At 40.6% G+C, this 23,683-nt stretch overlaps 1 protein-coding gene across 1 annotated transcript; it reads right to left on the reverse strand.

Annotated features, from left to right (window-relative positions):
- Positions 1-16,342: 16,342 nt before the first annotated feature.
- MRPL50 (mitochondrial ribosomal protein L50) lies at positions 16,343-23,549 on the reverse strand. The gene is made up of 2 exons (XM_006067873.4): positions 23,411-23,549; positions 16,343-17,031 (listed from the first exon to the last, which is right to left on the reverse strand). Exons 1-2 carry the CDS (start codon positions 23,500-23,502, stop codon positions 16,644-16,646), a joined length of 480 nt encoding a protein of 159 aa, XP_006067935.1. The 5' UTR covers positions 23,503-23,549; the 3' UTR covers positions 16,343-16,643.
- Between the last annotated feature and the right edge of the window lie 134 nt (positions 23,550-23,683).

A 23,683-nucleotide genomic window follows, 5' to 3' on the forward strand; every position in this document is an offset into this window, starting at 1 on the left:
CAAAAGAAATGTTTAAAAAAAATTATGGCTGAAATTTTGCCCAAATCATTGAAAAACACTATGCCACAATTGTAAGAATCTCAGCAAACTACAAAGAAAACAATCCCAAGAAAACCACAACTGTGACATTATGGTCAAACTGATAATAATAAAATATAAAGAGCAAATCTTAAAAGCAACCAGAGGAAAATGGAAACATGACTTATAGGAGAACAAACAATGCAAATAACATTTGACTTCCCATCACAAACAGCAGAAACCAGAAGACAATAAAATGAATCTCTAAAATGTTTAAAGAAAAAAAAAATTAAATTCTTTAAAAAAAATACACTTCAAAAATGAAGGCAAAATAAAGACATTTCCAGGAAAAAAATAACAAAAACAGAAACCTGAGGCATATGTCTGCAGTGAGTGAGTGAAGTCGCTCAGTCGTGTCTGACTCTTTGTCACCCCATGGACTGTAGCCTACCGGCCTCCTCTGTCCATGGGATTTTCCAGGCAAGAAAACTGGAGTGGGTTGCCATTTCCTTCTCCAGGAATGTCTGCAGTAGACCAGCACTATAAGAAATGCTGAAATGTTCAAGGGAAATGATACTAGCTGGACAACTGGATCTGTGGGAAAGGATGGAGAATACAAAAAATGAAAATTATAAAAGCCCTTTAAAAAATCTTTACTATATATGCATACACATGTGTGTATTTAAATATAATTAAGACTGTTTAACAAAAATAATAAAAATGCATTGTGGAACCTGTGAATACATAGAAATAACATGTGACAGAAAGATGGGAATGGAGTATAGAATTATATTGTTGAAAGATTCAGTCAGTTCAGTTCAGTCGCTCAGTTGTGTCCGACTCTTTGCGACCCCATGAATTGCAGCACGCCAGGCCTCCCTGTCCATCACCAACTCCCGGAGTTCACTCAAACTCACGTCCATCGAGTTGGTGATGCCATCCAGCCATCTCATCCTCTGTGGTCCCCTTTTCCTTCTGCCCTAAATCCCTCCCAGCATCAGAGTCTTTTCCAATGAGTCAACTCTTTGCATGAGGTGGCCAAAGTACTGGAGTTTCAGCTTTAGCATCATTCCTTCCAAAGAACACCCAGGACTGATCTCCTTTAGAATGGACTGGTTGCATCTCCTTGTAGTCCAAGGGACTCTCAAGAGTCTTCTCCAACACCACAGTTCAAAAGCATCAATTCTTTGGTGCTCAGCTTTCTTCACAGTCCAACTCTCACATCCATACATGACCACTGGAAAAACCATAGCCTTGACTAGACAGACCTTTGTTGGTAAAGTAATGTCTCTGCTTTTGAATATGCTATCTAGGTTGGTCATAACTTTCCTTCCAAGGAGTAAGCATCTTTTAATTTCATGGCTGCAATCACCATCTGCCGTGATTTTGGAGCCCCAAAATATAAAGTCTGACACTGTTTCTACTGTTTCCCATCTATTTCCCATGAAGTGATGGGACCAGATGCCATGTTGAAAGATTATTGTATTACTATTTTTCAAGTAATAAAAGATTATTTGTAAGCAAACTAAAATAACCTAAAGTTACTGTCAGAAGGTCAGCTGAGCTGGAGGAAACAGAGCTGAGCTGCCAGTTGTCAGAGTGGCTGATTAAAGTGACAAGTCAAAAACCAGAGTTACCCCTTTGATCACTTACCATGATGGGAGAAACTTCCTGAGACAAGACAGGGATCAAGGAGGGCTGTTGGATCAGCCAGATCTGGATCTCAAAGCTGAGGGAACCCCAAAGGATTCAGCAATTTGGAGTCAGAAGAGAACAGGGGAAAGGGCTACAAGTAAAAAAAGAACTGAATTCCTTCCTCCATGCATAAAGAGGCCTCAGTAGAGATGCCTGAAGACATTAGACCTTGAACAAAGGCCTGAGAGAAAGATTTTAAAATGATGACTCCTAACCCTATTTATTTAAATTACATGCAGAGTACATCATGCAAAATGTCAGGCTAGATGAAGCACAAGCTGGAATCAAGATTGCTGGGAGAAATATCAATAACTTCAGATATGCAGATGACATGACCATTATGGCAGAAAGCAAGGAGGAACTAAAGAGCCTCTTGATGAATGTGAAAGAGAAGAGTGCAAAAATTGGCTTAAAACTCAACATTCAAAAAAGTAAGATCATGGCATCCGGTCCCATCACTTCATAGCAAATAGATGGGGAAACAAAGCAAACAGTGACAGACTTTTTTTCTTGGGCTCCAAAATCACTGCAGATGGTGACCGCAGCCATGGAATTAAAAGACGCTTGCTCCTTGGGAAAAAAGGCTATGACAAACCTAGACAGAATATTAAAAAGCAGAGACATTACTTTATCAACAAAGGCCTGTCTAGTCAAAGTTACAGCTTTTCCAGTAGTCATGTAGGATATGAGAGTTGGACCATAAAGAAAGCTGAGCACCGAAGAATTGATGTTTTTGAACTGTGGTGTTGAAGAAGACTGTTGAGAGTCCCTTGGACTGCAAGGAGATCCAACCAGTCCATCCTAAAGGAAGTCAGTCCTGACTATTCACTGGAAGGACTGATGCTGAAGCTGAAACTCCAATACTTTGGCCAACTGATGAGAAGAATTGATCCTTTGGAAAAGACCCTGATGCTGGGAAAGATTGAAGGTGGGAGAAGAAGGGGACGACAGAGGATGAGATGGTTGGATGGCATCACCAACTCAAAGGACGTGAGTTTGAGCAGGCTCCAGGAGTTGGTGATGGATGGGGAAGACTGGTGTGCTGCATTCCACAGGGTTGCAAAGAGTTGGACATGGCTGAGTAACTGAAATGAACTGAACTGAACTGAAAGAAAATGTGGTACACATATACAATGGAATATTTCTTCAGCCAATAAAAAGAATGAAGTAATAGCATTTGCAGCAACATGGATGGGCCTGGAGATTATCATAATAAGTGAAGTCAGAAAGAAAAAGACAAATATATGACAACTGCTTATATGTGGAATCTAAAAAAATGAACTTATTTATAAAACAGAAACAGACTCAAAGACTTAGGAAGCACACTTACAGTTACCAAAGGGCACAGGTTGGTGGGGGGCAGGAATAAACTGGGGGTTTGGAATTCATATATACACACTATGATATTTAAAACAGAGCCATGCAAATGCTGAGCCATTTTCCATGCCCAGTTTATCTGCTGATCCTGTATCTATTTTGTGAATTTTTGACTCTGTTGGCTGGAGCAGTGAGGATGGAGTTGGACTCTCCCTTCCCTGCATCTGTGATGTTCGATGTGGGTGTGAATGAATGAATTCTTCAGAAATAAAATGTAAAATAAAACACCAACAAGGGCCTACTGTATATTCTGTAGTAATGTAAATGGGAAATGAATGTGAAAAACAATAAACATATGTGTATATATATAACTAAACCACTTTGCTGTACACCTGAAGCTAACACAACATTGTTAATCAACTATACTCCACTGCAAAAATCAAAGAAAAAAAAAAGATGACTCCTGGTCAAGGAAGGCAAATATGAGAAGAGTAGGATGAACCAGAGCAATCTGAGTCTTCAACTGCAACTTTCTTCAGAGACAGTCATGTACTGCTGTACCTCAAATCTGATGTGTGGAGAGCAGCTTTCCTCCATGAAGACTGCCAGTTAAAGACTTTGTAATTGCCTGTGTTCAAGCCTGAAAAATCACACATAGGTTTTTAACCAGGAGCTGGACTCCTCTGGTACTTACTGTAATCTCTAAAGAAAGTACATGCATGCACACATACACAAACACATGCACACATTGATTGTCATTCAGTCACTAAGTTGTGTTCGACTCTTTGCAACCCCATGAACTGCAGCACACTAGGCTTCTCTGTCCTTTGCTATCTCCTGAAGTTTGCTCAAACTCATGTTCATTGAGTTGGTGATGCCATCCAAACATCTCATCCTCTGTCACCCACATCTCCTCCTGCCCTCAATCTTTCTCAGCATCAGGGTCTTTTCCAATGAGTTGGCTCTTCACATCAGGTGGCCAACGTATTGGAAGTTCAGCTTCCGCATCAGTCCTTCTGGTGAATATTCAGGACTGATTTCCTTTAGGATGGACTGGTTGGATCTCTTTGAAGTCCAAGGGACTCTCAAGAGTCTTCACCAGCACCACAGTTCAAAAGCATCAATTCTTCAGTGCTCCACCTTCTTTATAGTTCAACTCTGACATCCATATATGACTCCTGGAGAAACCATAGCTTTGACTAGATGGACCTTTGTTGACTAAGTGACATCTCTACTTTTTAATATGCTGTCTAGGTTTGTCATAGCTTTTCTTTCAAGGAGCAAGCATCTTCTAATTTTGTGACTGAGGTCACCATCTGTAGTGACTTGGAGCCCCCCTCAAAAATAAGTCACTGTTTCCACTTTTTCCTCATTTATTTGTCATGAAGTGATGGGACCAGATGCCATGATCTTAGTTTTTGAATGTTGAGTTTTAAGCCAGCTTTTTCACTCTCCTCTTTCACCTTCATCAAGAGGTTCTTTAGTTTCTCTTCACTTTCTGATATTAGGATATGTTATCTGCATATCTGAGGTTATTGATATTTCTCCCAGCAATCTTGATTCCAGCTTGTGAGTCAACCAGTCCAGCATTTCACAAAATGTACTCTGTATATAAGTTAAATAAGCATGGTGACAATATACAGCCTCGACATACTCCTTTCCTAATTTGGAACCAGTCTGTTGTTCCATGTCCGGTTCTAACTGTTGCTTCTTGACCTGCATATATTGTCACCCTACTTATTTAATTTCTATGCAGAGTACATGAGAAGCACTGGGCTGGAAGAAGCACAAGCTGGAATCAAGATTGCCGGGAGAAATATCAATAACCTCAGATATGCACATGACACCACCCTTATGGCAGAAAGGGAAGAGGAACTCAAAAGCCTCTTGATGAAAGTGAAAGAGGAGAGTGAAAAAGTTGGCTTAAAGCTCAATATTCATAAAACTAAGATCATGGCATCTGGTCCCATCACTTCATGGGAAATAGATGGGGAAACAGTGGAAACAGTGTCAGACTATTTTTGGGGGGCTCCAAAATCACTCCAGATGGTGACTGCAGCCATGAAATTAAAGGACGCTTACTCCTTGGAAGAAAAGTTATGACCAACCTAGATAGCATATTGAAAAGCAGAGACATTACTTTACCAACAAAGGTCTGTCTAGTCAAGGCTTTGGTTTTTCCAGTGGTCATGTATGGATGTGAGAGTTGGGACTGTGTGAGTGCCAAAGAATTGATGCTTTTGAACTGTGGTGTTGGAGAAGACTCTTGAGAGTCCCTTGGACTGCAAGGAGATCCAACCAGTCCATTCTGAAGATTAGCCCTGGGATTTCTTTGGAGGGAATGGTGCTGATGCTGAAACTCCAGTACTTTGGCCACCTCATGCAAAGAGTTGACTCATTGGAAAAGACTCTGATGCTGGGAGGGATTGGGGGCAGGAGAAGGGGACGACAGAGGATGAGATGGCTGGATGGCATCACTGACTCGATGGACATGAGTTTGAGTGAACTCCAGGAGTTGGTGATGGACACGGAGGCCTGGTGTGCTGCAATTCACAGGGTCACAAAGAGTCGGACACCACTGAGCAACTGGACTGAACTGATCTGCATATAGATTTCTCAGGAGACAGGTAAAATGGTCTGGTATTCCCATCTCTTTAAGAATTTCCCAGTTTGTTTTGATCCACACAGTCAAAGGCTTTAGTGTAGTCAATGAAGCAGAAAGATTTTTTTGGATTTCCCTTGTTTTTTCTATGATCCAACAGATGTTGGCTTAAACCCAAAGGAGACATATGTTCCAATTACTATGACTGTGTAACAAATTACTCCAAAATTTAGAGGTATGAAACAGTTATTTATTATGCTCATATATCCTGTGGGTCAGGAATTAAGACAGGGCTCAATGGGGTCATCTTGTCTCCAAACCATGATGTCTGGTATCTCAAATGGAAGATCAAAGGCAGGGGGATAAAATCATCTGAAGCCTTATTCTTTCACACATCTGAGAGTTGATGCTGGCTTACACTGGGGGCATGACTTTCTCTGCATGTGGGCCTCTGTAGTCTTTCTGCATGGGCTAGTATGGGTTTCCTAACAGCATGATGGCTGGATTCCAAGCATGAGCATTCCAAGAGGGACAGAGCCAGGTAGAGGCTATATCCTTTTTATATCCTAGCCTTGGAAATCATATGACATTTCTGCCATTTTATATTGTTGTAGCAATATACAAGTCCTCATGAGAATCAAGTGGAAGGAACATAGACCCTTCCTCACAGTGGGATAAATATTAAGTCATGTTGTTAGAAACAAATAACATGTGAGATGGGGCATGCGTGTGTGTTACATGTGTATTTGTATAGCTACCTTTGAGAAATACAATCTATCACAACATGAAACAAGGAATAAGTAAATAATAAATAGGATGAATAAAAAATATAACAAGGTGAGAGGCTTAGGAGAACTATTATTGCTGGGGGCAGGAAAAAAGAAAAAAAAAAAAAAAAAACCTCTACCCTGGGAGGACAGGAAACTATCCTGGACTCAAATAATTAGAGGTCTTCCCATTGCTGGGAGAGGGCAGGATCACTGAGTATTCTCCATCCCCAGACAGAGGGGCACAGCCTCTCTGTCAAGGACCAAGGCTTATCTAGGATAAACTTGTCAAGGACCAAGGCTTCTTTAGGGTAACAGAAAACCATCATGGCTTCCTCACCACCAGGCTAGTGGGCACACCAGGCTAGTAACAAGCAACAAGTCTATCATTTAGGGTGTGCAAAAACATGGAAAGAGACACTTTTTAATGTGCAAGCACACAGAGAAGTCCCAAAGTTGAGGGTGGAAATTGAAAGTTTAAAAAAATCCTCTAGCAAACCTACCTTCTTTCCAAACACAAAGTAACACCAAAAGATTTTGAAGTTGGTGATTATAGTGAACAAAGCCATAGCAATGACAACAACAATGAGCTCAACCCTTGACTAAATTTACTCCACTAACGGACCAGCAGAAGGGGTATTTCTAGTTTGAGATGTAAATACTCATACATTAAGGCCCTACATATGAACAAGTTCTGTTCCAAGAGCATGTTTGTAAGTCCAATTTGTTCATAAGTCCAGCAAAGTTAGCCTAGGTACCCAACTAATACAACTGGCTATAGAGTACTGTGCTGTAATAGGTTTATAAGACTTTTCACAAAAAAATACATAAAAAACACAAATCACAAACATTTTTAATCTTAAAGAATCTGGAAAAACACAGTAGTACTGTAAACAGGTGGCGTACAGGGGCTAGCACTGAGTGAATAAGCAAGAAGAGTTACCAATAGAGGAGGGAGAGGAAATGGGAATGGTAGAAGGGTCGTCAGCTGAAGGATCATCAGCAATGGGAGATGGAAGACAAGCTTCAACTTCATTTACACCTGCCATTGATTGCACAGGTTCTGGTTCCTTGCTGAATTCAATTCTATCTACCCTCTTGAAAAAAATGATACAGTGATGTCTGGGTAGTAGCTCTATTTTTCCTGTCACAGATGACACAGTTAACACTGGATTGTGTTCTGAATGACTGCGGCAACCTTCACATACTGTTCAGGTCCTGAGCCTTCTCAAAGGAAATCCCCTTGCCATTTCCTGCATTGTGAACCTCTTTGGTTCTTCAGTTACTTCTTCTTCCTCTTGTCTCTCTTCGTCCTTTCTCTGGGCCTCCAATTTCAACAGGTCTTCACTAATAAACTCCTGACACACAGCAGCAAGTTCAACAAAGTCATTCTCTTGCAGATCTAGCTCTGAATAGGATAGCTTAATTATTCAAGAATGAGGAGAGAAACAGGGTGGTAGCTGAAAGGGGCAAGGAGGAGTCTGCCTTGTGTCCTACTTTGGGTTCCTCCAGAAGCCAAACTGAGACAAGAACTCAGGAGAAAGTTTATTTTGAGGAGGTTCTAGGAAAAATGAGTGGAGAAGAGCAATGAGAAATATCCAATAAATAGTTGGTTGAGGGTTGCTCCTGGTAGCGCTGGTGGAAGGTGTGCATTAGTTTCTTACCACTTCTAACCTGACATATGGGAAGGTAAAACTCTAAATCCAAGTTTTGAATGTTCTGAGTCAGACCTCTGCACTAATCACAAATACATGTCAGGTAAGGCAATAAAAGTATCTGCCAACTTTGTATTTTGTTTTTAATGAACGTGTATGTGTGTGTATTCAGGGAGACAGAGACAGAGAGAGAAGGGTAATTATGGGATGAGATAGAAACAGGCATGAATACATGCTGATGAGAATCAGCCTAGAGAGAGAAAAGCACAGAGAATGAGAATGTGATGGTAAATAACATGTTTCATCAGAAGCTTAAAAACAAGTAATTTATAGCCCTGAAGTGTAATTCTTTACTTGCAAAAATATTCAAGAAACTGAGTATTTAAGGTCACACAGAGATACATGGCAGAGCTAGGAACAGAATTCATATCTCCAACTTTGAGTCATAACTGATTAGAAGTTCATTAAGAATTTATCAAGGATCTATATGTGATATTCACTAGGAAATTACATACAGTCTTTGCCCTAAATAAATCTAAAGGTGTATTATTCCTTCCACACATTATCAATTAAGCAGCTATTTAAGTATCACATGCATCAACCAGTGTACCCATTAAGAAATGAAAGTCATTAACTTTAGTTCAAATAACATTTCTTTTCAAATGTCATCACTTACCCCCTCATTTCTGAATTGCATAAATATGACACATAGTCAACGTTCAATAAATATTTTCACAGAATGTAACTCTAACATATCATTAGTCTTAATTAAAAGAAAATCATCCTTCAAACAAAATAAAAATAGGACAGTTTCTTCTGTAATTTTCTAGGAAATAGTTTTTAAAATAAGGCGAAGTATAAATCCCAGTGGGGGAGGATAGAATAAAGAAAAGTTAATAATTTCAGATAGCCTTTCATTTTCCCTGAGAAATATAAATTCTGGCTTGATGTCCTTATAATTACAAGTCTCTACTGATACCCCTTCTGAACAAAATCTAACTGAAAAGATTTTATCTGAAGACTCTTGAATGCCACAGCTCTCTAAGTAAAAGGATTATTTGTCCTCATGAACTACTGAATTCCAAACACTGGAGTCAATAATCAGATTTACTTCTCATTCAAGAGCCAATTTTAACCCATCTCCAATCAGCCCAAAAGAGACAGCTCAGAGTATAGGACAAAGTCCCTGACTTCTTGAGCCCTTCTTTCTAGCAGCAAAGGAAGAATGACACACCTAGATCTGTCCTGGTCAAAACCTCAAATCTGTCTTTTGAGATTGACTGAGGTAGTATTAGTGAAATCGCAGACTACTGCCCACTTCTTGCTCTAATTTCCTATTAACTTTTGAAACATAAGAAATCCAATCCCCTCATTTCTCTCTTTTCCTTCTCTATGCTCTCTAAATATTTCCCTCTTAAGAATAGGGAAAGATTTGCTTTCAAATCTTTGCTCATATATTTTACTAATTTTTTAAAATTAACAAATGTGATTTCCACTGGACATATCTTTCTTTTATAAAGAAAGAAGTCAAAGGCTTTGACCTGCTACCAAAGCATTCTGAACTAGCCAAGAATTACAAATGTGGTCACAGTAATCAACAAAATAATTTTTTGTGGGCACAATTTCTATTTTCAGAACTTGGCCAACACCAAATTTCCCATCAGTTCCCTTCCCCTCTCGACTAAGTCATAGGGGTTCTTGAAATAGCTACAGAATGGAGCGTTAGTGGGATTTTACGTGACAAGAAAATAAAAGCACTATTTCCCTAAAACTATGAGCCCTTATTTATTTGAGGTGAACAAAGCATTTCAAAAGTAGTTAAGGGGGGACTTCCTTGGTGGTCCAGTGGTTAACAATCTGCCTTCCAATGGAGGGGATGCCAGGAACTCAACCAGTGGAGTTTGATTCCCAGTCTGGGAGCTAAGTTCCCATGTGACCAGGGGCAACTAAGCCTGTGCACCACAATGAAGATCCAGTGCAGTCAAAAAAAAAAGCAAAAAGAAGTGAGGGAGAAGTTTCTTTTAATGCTGCTTCAAATATATACTACTGTTAAAAAGGAGACAGGCTCAAAATGAAGTCATTTGTGCTAGGCCCCAGGCCAGCAAACCAAGACATTATCTAATCTCGTTATAGACTCAACCTTCCCCAGGAAGGCCACAGGACTGGAAAAGGTCAGTTTTCATTCCAGTTCCAAAGAAAGGCAATGCAAAAGAATGTTCAAACTACCACACAATTGCACTCATCTCACAAGCCAGCAAAGTAATGCTCAAAATTCTCCAAGCCAGGACTCAACGTACATGAACTATGAACTTCCAGATGTTCTGGCTGGATTTAAAAAAGGCAGAGGAATCAGAGATCAAATTGCCAACATCCATTGGATCATTGAAAAAGCAAGAGAGTTCCAGAAAAACATCTACTTCTGCTTTACTGACTACACCAAAGCCTTTGACTGTGTGGATCACAATAAACTGTGGGAAATTCTTCAAGAGATGGGAATACCAGACCACCTGACCTGCCTCCTGAGAAATCTATATGTAGGTCAAGAAGCAAGTTAGAACCAGACATGGAACAACAGATGTTTCCAAATTGGGAAAGGAGTACATCAAGGCTTTATGTTTTCACCCTGCTTGTTTAATTTACATGCAGAGTACATCATGTGAAATGCCAGGCTGGATGAAGCACGAGCTGGAATTAAGATTGCCGGGAAAAATATCAATAACCTCAGATATACAGGTCACACCACCCTTAAGGCAGAAGTGAAGAAGAACTAAAGAGCCTCTTGATGAAAGTCAAAGAGGAGAGTGAAAAAGTAGGCTTAAAACTCAACATTCCAAAAACTAAGATCATGGCATCTGGTCCCATCACTTCATGGCAAATAGATGGGAAAACAATGGAAACAGTGACAAACTTTATTTTGGGGGGCTCCAAAATCACTGTAGATAGTGACTGCAGCCATGAAATTAAAATATGCTTGATCCTTGGAATAGCTATGACCAACCTAGACAGCATATTAAAAAGCAGCGATATTACTTTGCCAACAAAGGTCCATCTAATCAAAGCTATGGTTTTTCCAGTAGTCATGTATGGATGTAAGAGTTGGACTATAAAAAGTATGCTGAAGAATTAATGCTTTTGAACTGTGGTATTGGAGAAGACTCTTGAAAGTCCCTTGGACTGCAAGGAGATCCTACCAGTCAATCCTAAAGGAAATCAGTCCTCAATATTCACTGGAAGGACTGATGCTGAACCTGAAACTCCAATACTTTGGCCACCTGATGAGAACTGACTCTTTGGAAAAGACCTTGATGCTAGGAAAGACTGAAGGCACGAGGAGGGGATGACAGAGGATGAAATGGTTGGATGGCATCACTGACTCAATGGACATGAGTTTGAGCAAGCTCTGGGAGTTGGGAGTTGGTGATGGACAGGGAACCCTGGCGTGCTGCAGTCCATGGGTCGCAAAGAGTCAGACACGACTGAGTGACTGATCTGACTTCCTCAGGAATGTGACGTTTAATCAGCTAATCTTGAACTCCCTGGTTGGCACAAGGAGGAAATCCATTGATAGACCCTATCCATTCCCCTTAAGGAGAATGCCTAAAATAATACATTTTTTGCTAGTAATTTCCTTTTTTCTGCTCCCTCTCTGCCTTAAAAACCTTTCCTTTTTTGAAGCTCAACAGAGTACATCTCTATTGCTGGATGGGATGCTGCCTGATTCCTAAATCATTTAATAAAGCCAATTAGAACCACTAATCCATTGAATCTTTGTTATTTAGCACTGGCACTGTTTATGTAAGATCATTCTATTAATCCTGAATCTTATAGTTTTTATATAAACATTCATAGTGAGTTCAACAGTCCAACAAAGTAAAATTGCTAACACTTATATATAGCCATCATTTAATTTTTAAAAATGTAAACCTTTTATAATTATAGCATGTCTTTATTTTAGTGAACTAGTTAAGTTAGCAAACCTAATTTAATCTTTCCACGAAAACTAAAGGTCACTATTCTGGTATATTATATTGGGCAATAAATCAGGGATGCCCTCTAATAGTTATTGGTGAATGTGCAGCTTATCTTTCCTGGTTAGCTAAACATTCCAGGACTACTGTTTCAGGGGGCAGAATTTGTAATTGAAGGCCTTCTTCAATGAACAATGCAAAAAAGTAGAGGAAAACAACAGAATGGGAAAGACTAGAGATCTCTTCAAGAAAATTGGAGCTGATATCGAACATTTCCTGCAAGGTTAGGCACCATAAGGGATAGAAATGGTAAGTACCCAACAGAGGCAGAGAGATTAAGACGTGGCAAGACTACACCGAAGAACTATACAAAAAAGATCTTAATAACCAGGATAACCACGAAGTGTGGTTATCACTCACCTAGAGCCAGATATCCTGAGTCTGAAGTCAAGTGGACCTTATGAAACATTAATACAAATAAAGCTAGTGGAGGTGATAGAACTCCAGCAAAGTTATTTCAAATCCTAACTGATGATGCTGTTAAAGTGCTACACTCAATGTCAGCAAATTTGGAAAGCTCAGCAGTGGCCACAGGACTGGTAAAGGTGTTTTCATTCCAATCCCAAAGAGCAGTGCCAAAGAATGTTCAAACTACCATACAATTGCACTTATTTCACATGCTACTAAGGTTATGCTCAAAATCCTACAAGCTAGGCTTCAGCAGTATAAAACCAAGAATTTCCAGATGTACAAGCTGGGTTTAGAAAAGGCAGAGGAACCAGAGACCAAATTGCCAACATTTGTTGGATCATAAGAGAAAGCAAAGAAATTCCAAAAGAAACATCTATTTCTGCTTCACTGAATAAAACTGTGAATATTCTTAAAGAGTTTCACTGGAAGGACTGATGCTTAAGCTCCAATGCTTTGGCCACTTGATGCAAAGAGCCGACTCACTGGAAAAGACCCTGATGCTGGGAAAGATTGAAGGCACAGAAGAGGACAACAGAGGATGCGACGGTTAGACAGCATTACTTGACTCTAAAGACATGAATCTGAGTCAACTTCGGAGAGTGAAGAACAGGGAAGCCTGGCATATCGCATGCAGTCCTTGGGGTCACCAAGAGTGCGAAAGGCCTAAGCGACTGAACGACAACTGTTACCAAGTCCAAGCTTGCTCTGCTCGCTGCACGATAGGCCAATGAATCCGAGAGATGAGGTGTTGAGGCAAGGAAGAGAGAAACTTTAATCAGGGAGCCAGCAGACCAAGAAGATGGCAGGCTAGCGCCTCAAAATAACCATCTTATGGGGTCTGGAGGCCAGGTTCTTTTATAGATCAGATATGAGGAAGCAAAGTAAAAAGGCCATTAATCTTGCAAACATCTCCTCAGGCAGGGGATGTGTTCATTTCTTCCTTCCTACCATCCATAGGTAGACAGGGTTCTGAACAAAGGCACTTTAGTTTAATGGTCAGACAGAGGGTCAGGATTCTCCGAGGCAAACCATTCTGTATGATTATAATAACAAAAGCAATGAAAAGCAAGTCAGAGAAACAGTTCCAACATGGAGTCAGAATTGGCTTCCTCCCTGCAACACAACTTGTCTTCCACTTCAATACTAGTGTCTAGGATGGTGCTAGTGGTAAAGAGAAAAAAAAAAAAGACTCGGCTGCCAATGCAGGAGACCTAAGAAACGCAGGTTCGATCCCTGGGTCAGGAAGATTTCCTGGAACAGGAAATGGCAATCCACTCCAGTATTCTTGTCTGGAGAATCCCACAGAGGAGGCTGGCAGGCTACTGTCCATAGGGTTGCAAAGAGTCAGACACAATTGAAGTGACTTAGCACAACACAGCACACACAGGGTCATGGTACTCAAAACGTAAGAATTACCTAGGAGTTTTTTAAACAAGCTCAGGACCCATTATTGACCTAGAGAATCAGAATCTGTATTTTTAAAAGACGCCAACTGATTCATAAGCACATTAAATTTTGAGAAACTACTCCAGGCTACAAGAGTAATTTCTCTAGCCATATTTACATGGCTGGCAGTTCATGGGGTTGCAAAGAGTTGGACACAACTGAGCAACAACAAAGCTGAAACCAAGTGTTTTCCACACTGCCCATTCCTTGCTTCCATCCTGCCCTCTGAACGTTTTTATCTCCAGATCAGACGTAAAAGTTGTGCGGGAAATGAGATAATCAAATCCTGTACACAGAATCCAAATGTTTCCACCCTGAACCCATTCCACAAAGAAGCAGAAGGGATACAACAGCTCTAATGTTTAAGTTCCAGGGCTCTAGACATTTTGGCACTGCAGAAACTTCTGAAGTTATTCAATGTAGTGTGAAAGTCACTCAGTCATGTCTGACTCTTTTCAATCCCATGGACTGTACCGCGCCAGGCTCCTCTGTCCATGGAATTCACCAGACAAGAATACTAGAGTGGGTAGCCATTACCTTCTCCAGGGGATCTTCCTGATCTGGGGATTCAGCCCGGTTCTCCTGCATTGCAGGCGGATTCTTTACTGTCTGAGCCACCAGGGAATCTTCAGTGTATAGGTTACTGAAAATCTGATTATCCACTGATGGCATTTATAGGGCATGCTGCTGCTGCTGCTGCTGCTAAGTCGCTTCAGTCGTGTCCGACTCTGTGCGACCCCATAGACGGCAGCCCACCAGGCTCCCCCATCCCTGGGATTCTCCAGGCAAGAAGACTGGAGTGGGTTGCCATTTCCTTCTCCAATGTATGAAAGTGAAAAGTGAAAGTGAAGTCGCTCAGACATGTCTGACTCTTAGCGACCCCATGGACTGCAGCCTACCAGACTCCTCCATCCATGGGATTTTCCAGGCAAGAATTCTGGAGTGGGATGCCATTGCCTTCTCCATATAGGGCATGACTCTACTGTAACTTTTTTTTTTTAATAAACATGCCAGAATTTATATAACTAATTTTTGCCCTCTTCAAAGGAGTCACCCTAGGAAAAAAATAAATGTAAATTTGTTTAAAAACTTGTCACTTTTCTTTCAGAATTATTAGACAAAATATAAGAAATCCCTTCTCATTTCATTACTCTCTAGCTACCTCTAAAGTCTGAACAATAATTCCTAATCACTTTATCATTTTTATCATCCAGAATCATCTGGTTAGCTATATAAGTTATTTCAACAAATTAAAAGTCCATTGAGTCTGCAAAGATTTATCACTCTAGTGGATACTCATAGAGCATTCAAGGCCACCTTTTAAAAAAGGTTTGAAATAAACATCATCTCCTTTGAAGAGAATGTCCATTCCGATATAGAATCTGGTATATATCTCACCAAAAGATTGTATTTCTTAACGAAAGGGAAAGTCACTCAGCTGTGTCTGACTCTTTGCAGCTGGATGGACTGTATAGTCCATGGAATTCTCCAGGCCAGAATACTGGAGTGGACAGCCTTTCCCTTCTCCAGGGGATCTTCCCAACCCAGGAATCAAACCCAGGTCTTCCGCACTGCAGGAGGATTCTTTATCAGCTGAGCCACCAGGGAAGCCCAAGAATACTGGAGTGGGTAACCCATCCCTTGTCCAGTGGATTTTCCTGAACCAGGAATTGAACCAACCCAGGTCTCCCGCATTTCAGGCAGATTCTTTACCAGCAAAGCTACCAGGGAAGCCCATAGTTCTTAACAGTTAGCAAGTATAAACTCCAGTACTTTGGCCACCTCATGCAAAGAGTTGACTCATTGGAAAAGACTCTGATGCTGGGAGGGATTAGGGGCAGGAGAAGGGGACAACAGATGATGAGATGGCTGGATGGCATCACTGACTCGATGGACGTGAGTCTGAGTGAACTCCGGGAGTTGGTGATGGACAGGGAGGCCTGGTGTGCTGCGATTCATGGGGTCACAGAGAGTCAGACACGACCGAGTGACTGAACTGAACTGAACTGAATTGATTCTTCTCCATTTATAATACAGAAGAAAATGACAGGACTCCTAGATGGCTCAGTGGTAAAGAATCTACTTGCAACGCAGGAGATCTGGGTTTGATCCTTGGGTCGGGAAGACCCCTGGAGAAGGAAATGGCAACCCACTCCAGTATTCTTGCTTGGGAAATCCCATGGACAGAGGAGCCTGATGGGTCACAGTCCATAGGGTCACAAGAGTAGGACACAACTTAGCAACTAAACAACAATAACAAGAAAATGATGAGGCAGAAAAGCAAATTTCACCTTAAAAAAAAAAATGCTCCAAATCTACTTTAATTCCAAGAGATTTATCTAGATTAAACAGTAGTATTTTCTACTATTTCTAGTTGTACAGTAAAGCAAGTAGTGAAACATCTTTTGTAATATACTACAGATTTTTCTTTTACAAATGTTATTTTATCTATATATGTAATATATATTTTCATAAATTATGAATGACCTGATCCCATTAAAAGTTTCCGCAAATGTGAAAAAATCTTATTTGTCAATTCATGACAATGAAAAAAAAAGATTAATAACTTTCTTCCACAGAGAAAAGTGGGTGTAGAGACCAGTTCTGACCGCATTTCACATGGTAAAGTATCAAAAAGTCTGATGAACAGCCCCCTTTTCAGGGGGAAAAAAAAAGATTTCAATGTGTTCTTCCTTTGAACTGTTCAGTAACCCCAGGTGATTTTTAAATTGGGAGGCAGATTACTGGCAATAAGTTCATCAAATTTAGATCTATCCTGAACAGGCACAGTATAGAAATCAAGAACATCTCTAACCCTGCACATCTGGTGAAGCCTGGAGTTAGGCACTGCATGGCCCAAGTCATCAGCTAAACGTGCTAAGAAGCTGAACTTCATATGAACATCTTCCAGCGAGATCTCCTGCCAACTGGTAGGAACAGATGAACCAAAAACTTCTTTGACATGAGATTCCAAACGACTCTGGAGATCTTTAGGTGGTATGTATGCTTGGCTTCGTAAGGGTGGACACACCAAGATAGGTTCTTTCTTCACCTCTTCTACTGTCTCAGCTACCACAGGCAGTTTCTCTTTTCTGGAGGGATCAAAAACAAATAAGTGAATCTTCAGTTCACTGCATTAATGAAGTTGACAAGTTGACGAACCTAATTTTGCCCATCAATCTAAATTAATATACTGCACACTTATTGCTTATACTTAACTCTTTCTAGGCACTGTTGAGAAGAATTAAATAGATCTCTGCCCTTATAAATTCATAGTTGAACTCAGCTGGCACAAAGAGAAAACAAAAGCTACCTTCAGATTTTACATGCCCTAAGAATTTCCAGGAATGAATGAAGATGGTAAATCCTCTGGAATTTCTGGTCCTCCCAGATCCAAACCCAATCTACCTAACTTCATTTCCCACTAATATCTTATATACATTCTATGCCCTACTCAAACTGAATTACCTTCTGTTTCCCACTCTTCTGATATCACATCAGCTCAAGTTATATCCTACCTGAAGTATCTATCTTTCACCTCCAATTATAGAATTCTTAATCCATCCTTTAAGTTCTAGGACAAAACTCTTCTCTCAAGCTTTACTTGATTTCCTCAATCAAATATAACTGTAAGCTCCTCTGATTTCTCACAGCACTTTTTAAAAAAGTGAAGTATAATTGATTTACATGTTGTGTTAGTTTCAAGTGTACAGCAGTGATTCAGTTTTGAATATATATGTGTGTATACTGCAGTGTGTATACATTAATCCCAAACTCCTCATTTATCCCTCCCCTCCTTTCCCCTTTGGTAACCATAAGTTTGCTTTCTATGTCTGTGAGTCTGTTTCTGCTTTGTAAATAAGTTCATCTTTTTTTTTTTTTTTAAGATCCCACATATATCACAGCACTTAATATTGTTCTCAAAGCACACCTCATTCTACCTGAGTTTTAATTTTATTTACATTCTACTGCTCTTACTAGATCAGGATTTCTCAGCACAAACATTACTGACCAGATAATTTTTTATTGTGGGAAGCTATCCTGTTCACTGTAGGTTGCTCAGCAGCACCCCTGGCCTCTCCCCACTAAATTCCAGTAGCACTCCTGTCCTCCAGTCGTAATAACCAAAAGACATTGTCAAATGTCCCTGGTGGACAAAACTGTCCCCAGTTAAGAATCACTGTGTCAGATTATAAACTTGAATTCAGAGATGTGTTTAGGAGTCCTTTAAAACAGCTTGTGTAACTATTACACATGGGCCAATGTGAGGGAGTCTGTCTTTACACATTATTTCAGTGCTTAATATCTGTTCATAAACTAACTCCTGATTCCTATGGAGCTGTCATCTGATTGGGATCGGTCATCCCTACCGAAATTGGAGGGTATCATAAATGGACAACATTAGTCAAGGAAATGATTTGTAATGCTATTCCTCTGTGTCTATTCAAAGACTCTTCCAGTTACCGATCCCTCTTTCTACATCAATTCTTTATCAATTTCTCCCTATCTACTATTCTCATGACACACAAATATGCTGTAGTGTTTCCCATCTTTAAAGGAAATAACCTCCAGATTCCATGTTCCACTCCAGCTGCCTTTACAACAAAACTTCTCAAGAGTTGCCTACACAACTTCTGTACCTCCTGACCTCCCATTTTCTCTTGAAATTACTCCAGTTTCACAACTCATTGCAATGAAATGTAGCCTATTCCCTTCATCTCAGTAATCTCTTATACAGGCATACCTCATCTTATAGCACTTCATAGATACTGTGTTTTTTTTGCAAATTGAAGGTCTGTGGCAACCCTGCAATCAAGTCTATGGGCACCATTATTCCAACAGCATTTGCTCACTTAGTGTCTGTCACATCTTTAGAATTCTCACAATACTTCAAACTTTTTCAATATTTTATTTGTTATGGTGATGACCAGTGATCTTTGATTTACTACTGTAATTGTTTTGGGGTGTCACAAATCATGCTCCTACAGACAACAAACTTAACTGACAAATACTGTGCATGTTCTCACTGCTCCACCAAGTGCTCTCTCCCTCTTCTTGGACCACCCTATTCCCTGAGATACAATACTGAAATTAGGTCAATTAACCCCACAAGAGCCTATAATTATGTGTTCAAGTGAATGGAAGAATTGCCCATCTTTTACTTTAAATCAAAAGCTAGAATGATTAAGCTGAGTGAAGGCATGTCAAAAGCCAAATTAGGCTGAAAACTAGGACTTCCAGCTAAACGGCCAAGTGGTGAACGCAAAGAAAAAGTTCCTGAAGGAAATTAAAAGTATGACTCCAGTGAACACATAAATGTTAAAAAGCAAAACAGCTTTATTCCTGATGTGGAAAAAGTTTTAATGGTCTGAACAGAAGATCAAACCAGCCATAATATTTCCTTAAGTCAAAGTCTAGTCCAGATCAGGGCCCCAACGCTATTCAATTCTATGAAGGCTGAAAAAGGTGAGGAAGCTATAAGTGGAAGCAGTGACAGATTTCATTTTCTTGGGCTCCAAAATCACTGTGGATGGTGACTGCAGCCACGAAAGTTAAAACACTTGCTCCTTGAAAGGAAAGCTAAGACAAAACTAGACAGCATATTAAAAAGCAGAAACACTTTGCTGACAAAGGTCAAAGCTGTAGTTTTTCCAGTAGTCATGTATGGACATGAGAGCTGGACCATAAAGAAGGCTGAGCACTGAAGAACTGATGCTTTCAAACGGTGGTGTTGGAGAAGACTCTTGAGAGTCCCTTGGACTGCAAGGAGATCAAACTAGTTAATGCTAAAGGAAATCAACCTTGAATATTCATTGGAAGGACTGCTGCCGAAGCTAAAGCTTCACTACTTTGGCCACCTGATGCAAAGAGCCGCCTCATTGGAAAAGACCCTGATCCTGGGAAAGATTGAAGGCAAAAGGCAAAGGCGGTGGCAGAGGATGAGATAGATAGTATCACCAACTCAATGGACATGAATCTGAGCCAACTCTGAGACAAAGTAAAGGATGGGGAGTCTGCATGCTGCAGTCCATGGGGTAGCAATGAGTGGGACAGGACTTAGTGACTGAACAACAGGAAAGGTTGGTTCACGAGGTTTAAGGAAAGAAGCCGTCCCTACAACAGAAGTGCAGGGTGAAACAGCAACTACAAGTTGCACCAAGTTATCCAGAAAATTTAGCTAAGGTAATGAAAGTGGCTACACTAAACAATTGATTTTCCAGGTAGACAAAACAGCCTTCTATTGAAAAATGCCATCTAGAACTTTTATAGATAGAAGAAAATCAATGCCTGACTTCAAAGGACAGGCTTACTCTGCTAGAGGCTAACATAGCTGGTGACTTGAAGTTAAAATCAATGCTCATTTACCATTCTGAAAATCCGAGAGCCCTTAAGAATTATGCTAAATCTACCAGGCTTGTGTTCTATAAATGCAACAACAAAGCCTGGAAGACAGAACATCTGCTTACAACAAGTTTTATTGTATATCTGAAGCCCACAGTTGAGACCTACCACTCAGAAAAAGATTCCTTTCAAAAAATATTACTGCTCATTTAACAACACACCTGGTCACCTAAGTAAGCTCCCTGATGAAGATGTACAAGATTAATATTTTCATGTGTGCCAACACAACTTCCACTCTGCAGTCCATGGAGCAAGGAGTGAGCTTTACTTTCAAGTTTTATTATTTAAGAAACACATTTTGTAAGGCTATAGCTGCCATAGACGATTCCTCTGATGAATCTGGGCAAAGTCAGCTGAAAATGTTCTAAAAATAATTCAACAATCTAGATGCCATTGAGAATATTCATGATTCATGAAAGTGAAAGTCACTCAGTTGTGTCCAACTCTGCAACCCCAGACTATACAGTCCATGGAATTCTCCAGGCCAGAATACTGGAGTGGGTAGCTGTTCCCTTCTCCAGGGTACCTTCCCAAGCCGGGGATCGAAACCAGGTCTCTGGCATTGCAGGCAGATTCTTAACCAGCTGAGCCACCAGAGAAGCCCATTCATGATTCATGGGAAGAGATCAAAATAGCAACAGAAACAGAAATTTGGTAGAAACCAGTTCTAACCCTCATGAATGATTTTCAGGGGTTCAAGATATCAGTGAAGAAGTAATTGCAAATATAGAAGAAACAGCAAAAGAACTAGAATTACAAGTGAACCCTCAGACATAACTGAATTGCTGCAATCTCTGGTGGCTCAGACGGTAAGGAATTTGCCTGCAATGTGGGAGACACAGATTCCATCCCTGAGTTGGGAAGATCCCCCGGAGAAGGGAATGGCTACCCACTCCAATAGTTCTGCCTGGAGAATTCCGTGGACAGAGAAGCCTGGCAGGCTACAGTCCATTGGGTTGCAGACAGTCGGACACAACTGAGGAACTAACACTTTCAGTTTCAGGTTAAAACCTCATCACTGAAGAGTTGTTTCTTAGGAATAAGCAAAGAAAATAGTTTCTTGAGATAGAATCTACTCCTGGTAAAGATACTGTGAAGATTGTTGAAAAGACAACAAAGGACTGAGAACATTACACCAACTTAGTTGATAAAGAAGGGGCAGAGTTTGAGAGAATTGATTTTAATACTGAAAGAAGTTCTACTGTGGGTAAAATGTTATCAAACAGCATTACATGCTACAGAGAAATCACTCATGAGAGGAAGAGTCAATCAATGCTGCAAACTTCCTTTTTGTCTTATATTAAGAAATTACCAGACACCCCACCCTTCAGCAACCAACACCCTGAACTATCCTTCGCCATTAACATCAAAGCAAGACCCTCCACTATCAAAAAGATTATAACTCTCTGAAGGCTCAGATGATGGTTAGCAATTTTTAGCAATAAACTATTTTTTAACTAAGATATGTTTATTGTTTTCTTAGACATAATGCTATTGACATTAAACACTACAGTACAGTGTAAGCATAACTTTAAATGCACTGGGAAACCCCAAAATCTGTATAACACGCTGAGATACTTGCTTTATCACAGCAATCTGGAAACAAACTTCTGCAATTCCAAGGTATGCCTGTACTGCTCTAGTTTTCTTCATAATTTACCACTTTTTGAAATTACACTTGTTCACTTTTTCCTCCACCAAAACATGCTTTATGAGGACAAAGATTTGGTTTATCTTATTAACAACTGCATTCCTCACATCTAGATAGTAGACACCCTAGAAATACTTGTTAAATGAGTCAGTGAAACAAACTTGAAGGCGATTTAAGAGATGATAATAAATACTAACCAAAATATAGGGAAAACAAGGACTTCCCTGGTAGTGCAGTGGATAGGAATCCACCTGCCAATGCAGGTGACATGGGTTAGATCCTTGGGATGGAAATATCCCACATGCCAAGGGGCAACTAAACCCACGTGCCACAATTATTGAGCCTATGCTGTAGAACCCAGGAGTTACAACTCCTGAGCCTACATGATATAACTCCTGAAGCCCCGGCACCTAGTCTGTGCTCCACAAGAGAGAAGCCACCGCAATGAGAAGCCCACACAAGGGAGCAGAGAGCTGCCCCGACTCGCTGTGACTACAGAAGTCTGAAAGCAGCAAGGAAGACCTAGTGCAACCAAAAATTAAATAAACAAATCACATATAAAAAAAGAATCAAAACAAAATGGAACAGAAGGAAAGCTAATAAAACATGAGCTGATGAGAAAAACCCCTTTGGGTTGAAAAGGTTTTTGTTGGAAACTTAAGAGCTTATACAGTGTTTCTTGAGGTTCCTACAAATCTTCATGTCCTAACACTAGTCACAGACTTACTTTCACAAAATTTCTGCCCTGCAGAAAAAGCAGCAGATGGGGAGAGTTAAGAGACCGGGATTCCTGATCCAGCCCTGTCATTAACTTGCTTTCTGACTTTTAGCAAAATATTGCTATTTCCTTCAGGTGCAGGCTCGGTTTACTCTTGCCAGAGCACTCACGCTCTGAGAAGGGACTCTGTTTCGCTGCTACATCCTATATAAAGAAATGCTGGGCCAGGACAGTTGTTTAATACCTATTTGAGTAAATCAATGCGCGGACAAAATGAGGACAGCACTCTGAAACTTTCTTGTGAATAAATACACCCCAATGAATTTAGTTCAGCGAACACTTTCACATTCATGTTCTAAGTTGCCTGTCCTAAAACAGTCATTTGTTTCCCGACACCACACTATACTCCGCGTCTGGAACACGTGGTCAGTAAGTATGGTTTACCTAATAAATTAACAAGTGAAACGGAAGGAGAAGGGGGCGGTATTTCTGTTCTAAGATAAGTAAACTGAGGGCACAGGACGTGGACCCCACCACTCGCGGAAACAGGAGCTGAAGCTTCTGAATTCAGAACCCTCACGCACTTTCTCATCCTTTCTCTGGTAAGGCGCAGGACCACGGTCCCGTCTTAAGTTCATCATTCTCAGTTCCTCTCTTTACTTTCTGTGAGCATGACCCACGGTCTAACCTTCCGCTTTACCTGAGTCGAGACCAAAATTCTCTGCGTGGCGCCCCTGAAGCTACCACTGTGAGGCTTTTTCTGCCAACGCCGGCCACCCAGAGCGCCGCCATCTTCGGGGAGACCTAGGTAACAGAGCTCCACCCGCAGGAGGCAGCGGCACGCGAAGATCAGCCAATAAAATGTAAGCTTAGTGGCATGTGTCCTTTTCTGGTTGAGACTTACCCAGGCTCCCTCGCCTTTTGCACTCCGGGAAGCGTAGTTCGGTCGCCATGGCCGTGGCAGGCTGGACCC

Source organism: Bubalus bubalis, chromosome 3 (genome assembly GCF_019923935.1).
Source record: "Bubalus bubalis isolate 160015118507 breed Murrah chromosome 3, NDDB_SH_1, whole genome shotgun sequence".
Taxonomy (NCBI): Eukaryota; Metazoa; Chordata; class Mammalia; order Artiodactyla; family Bovidae; genus Bubalus; species Bubalus bubalis.

What these genes read in the sequence shown, in the direction of transcription:
- MRPL50 (XM_006067873.4), bottom strand. Translation starts at nt 23,502, where the DNA reads ATGGCGGCGCTCTGGGTGGCCGGCGTTGGCAGAAAAAGCCTCACAGTG. An exon ending in GAATTTTGGTCTCGACTCAG is followed by an intron (nt 17,032 to 23,410) that starts GTAAAGCGGAAG and finishes TGATCCCTCCAG; the next exon opens with AAAAGAGAAACTGCCTGTGG.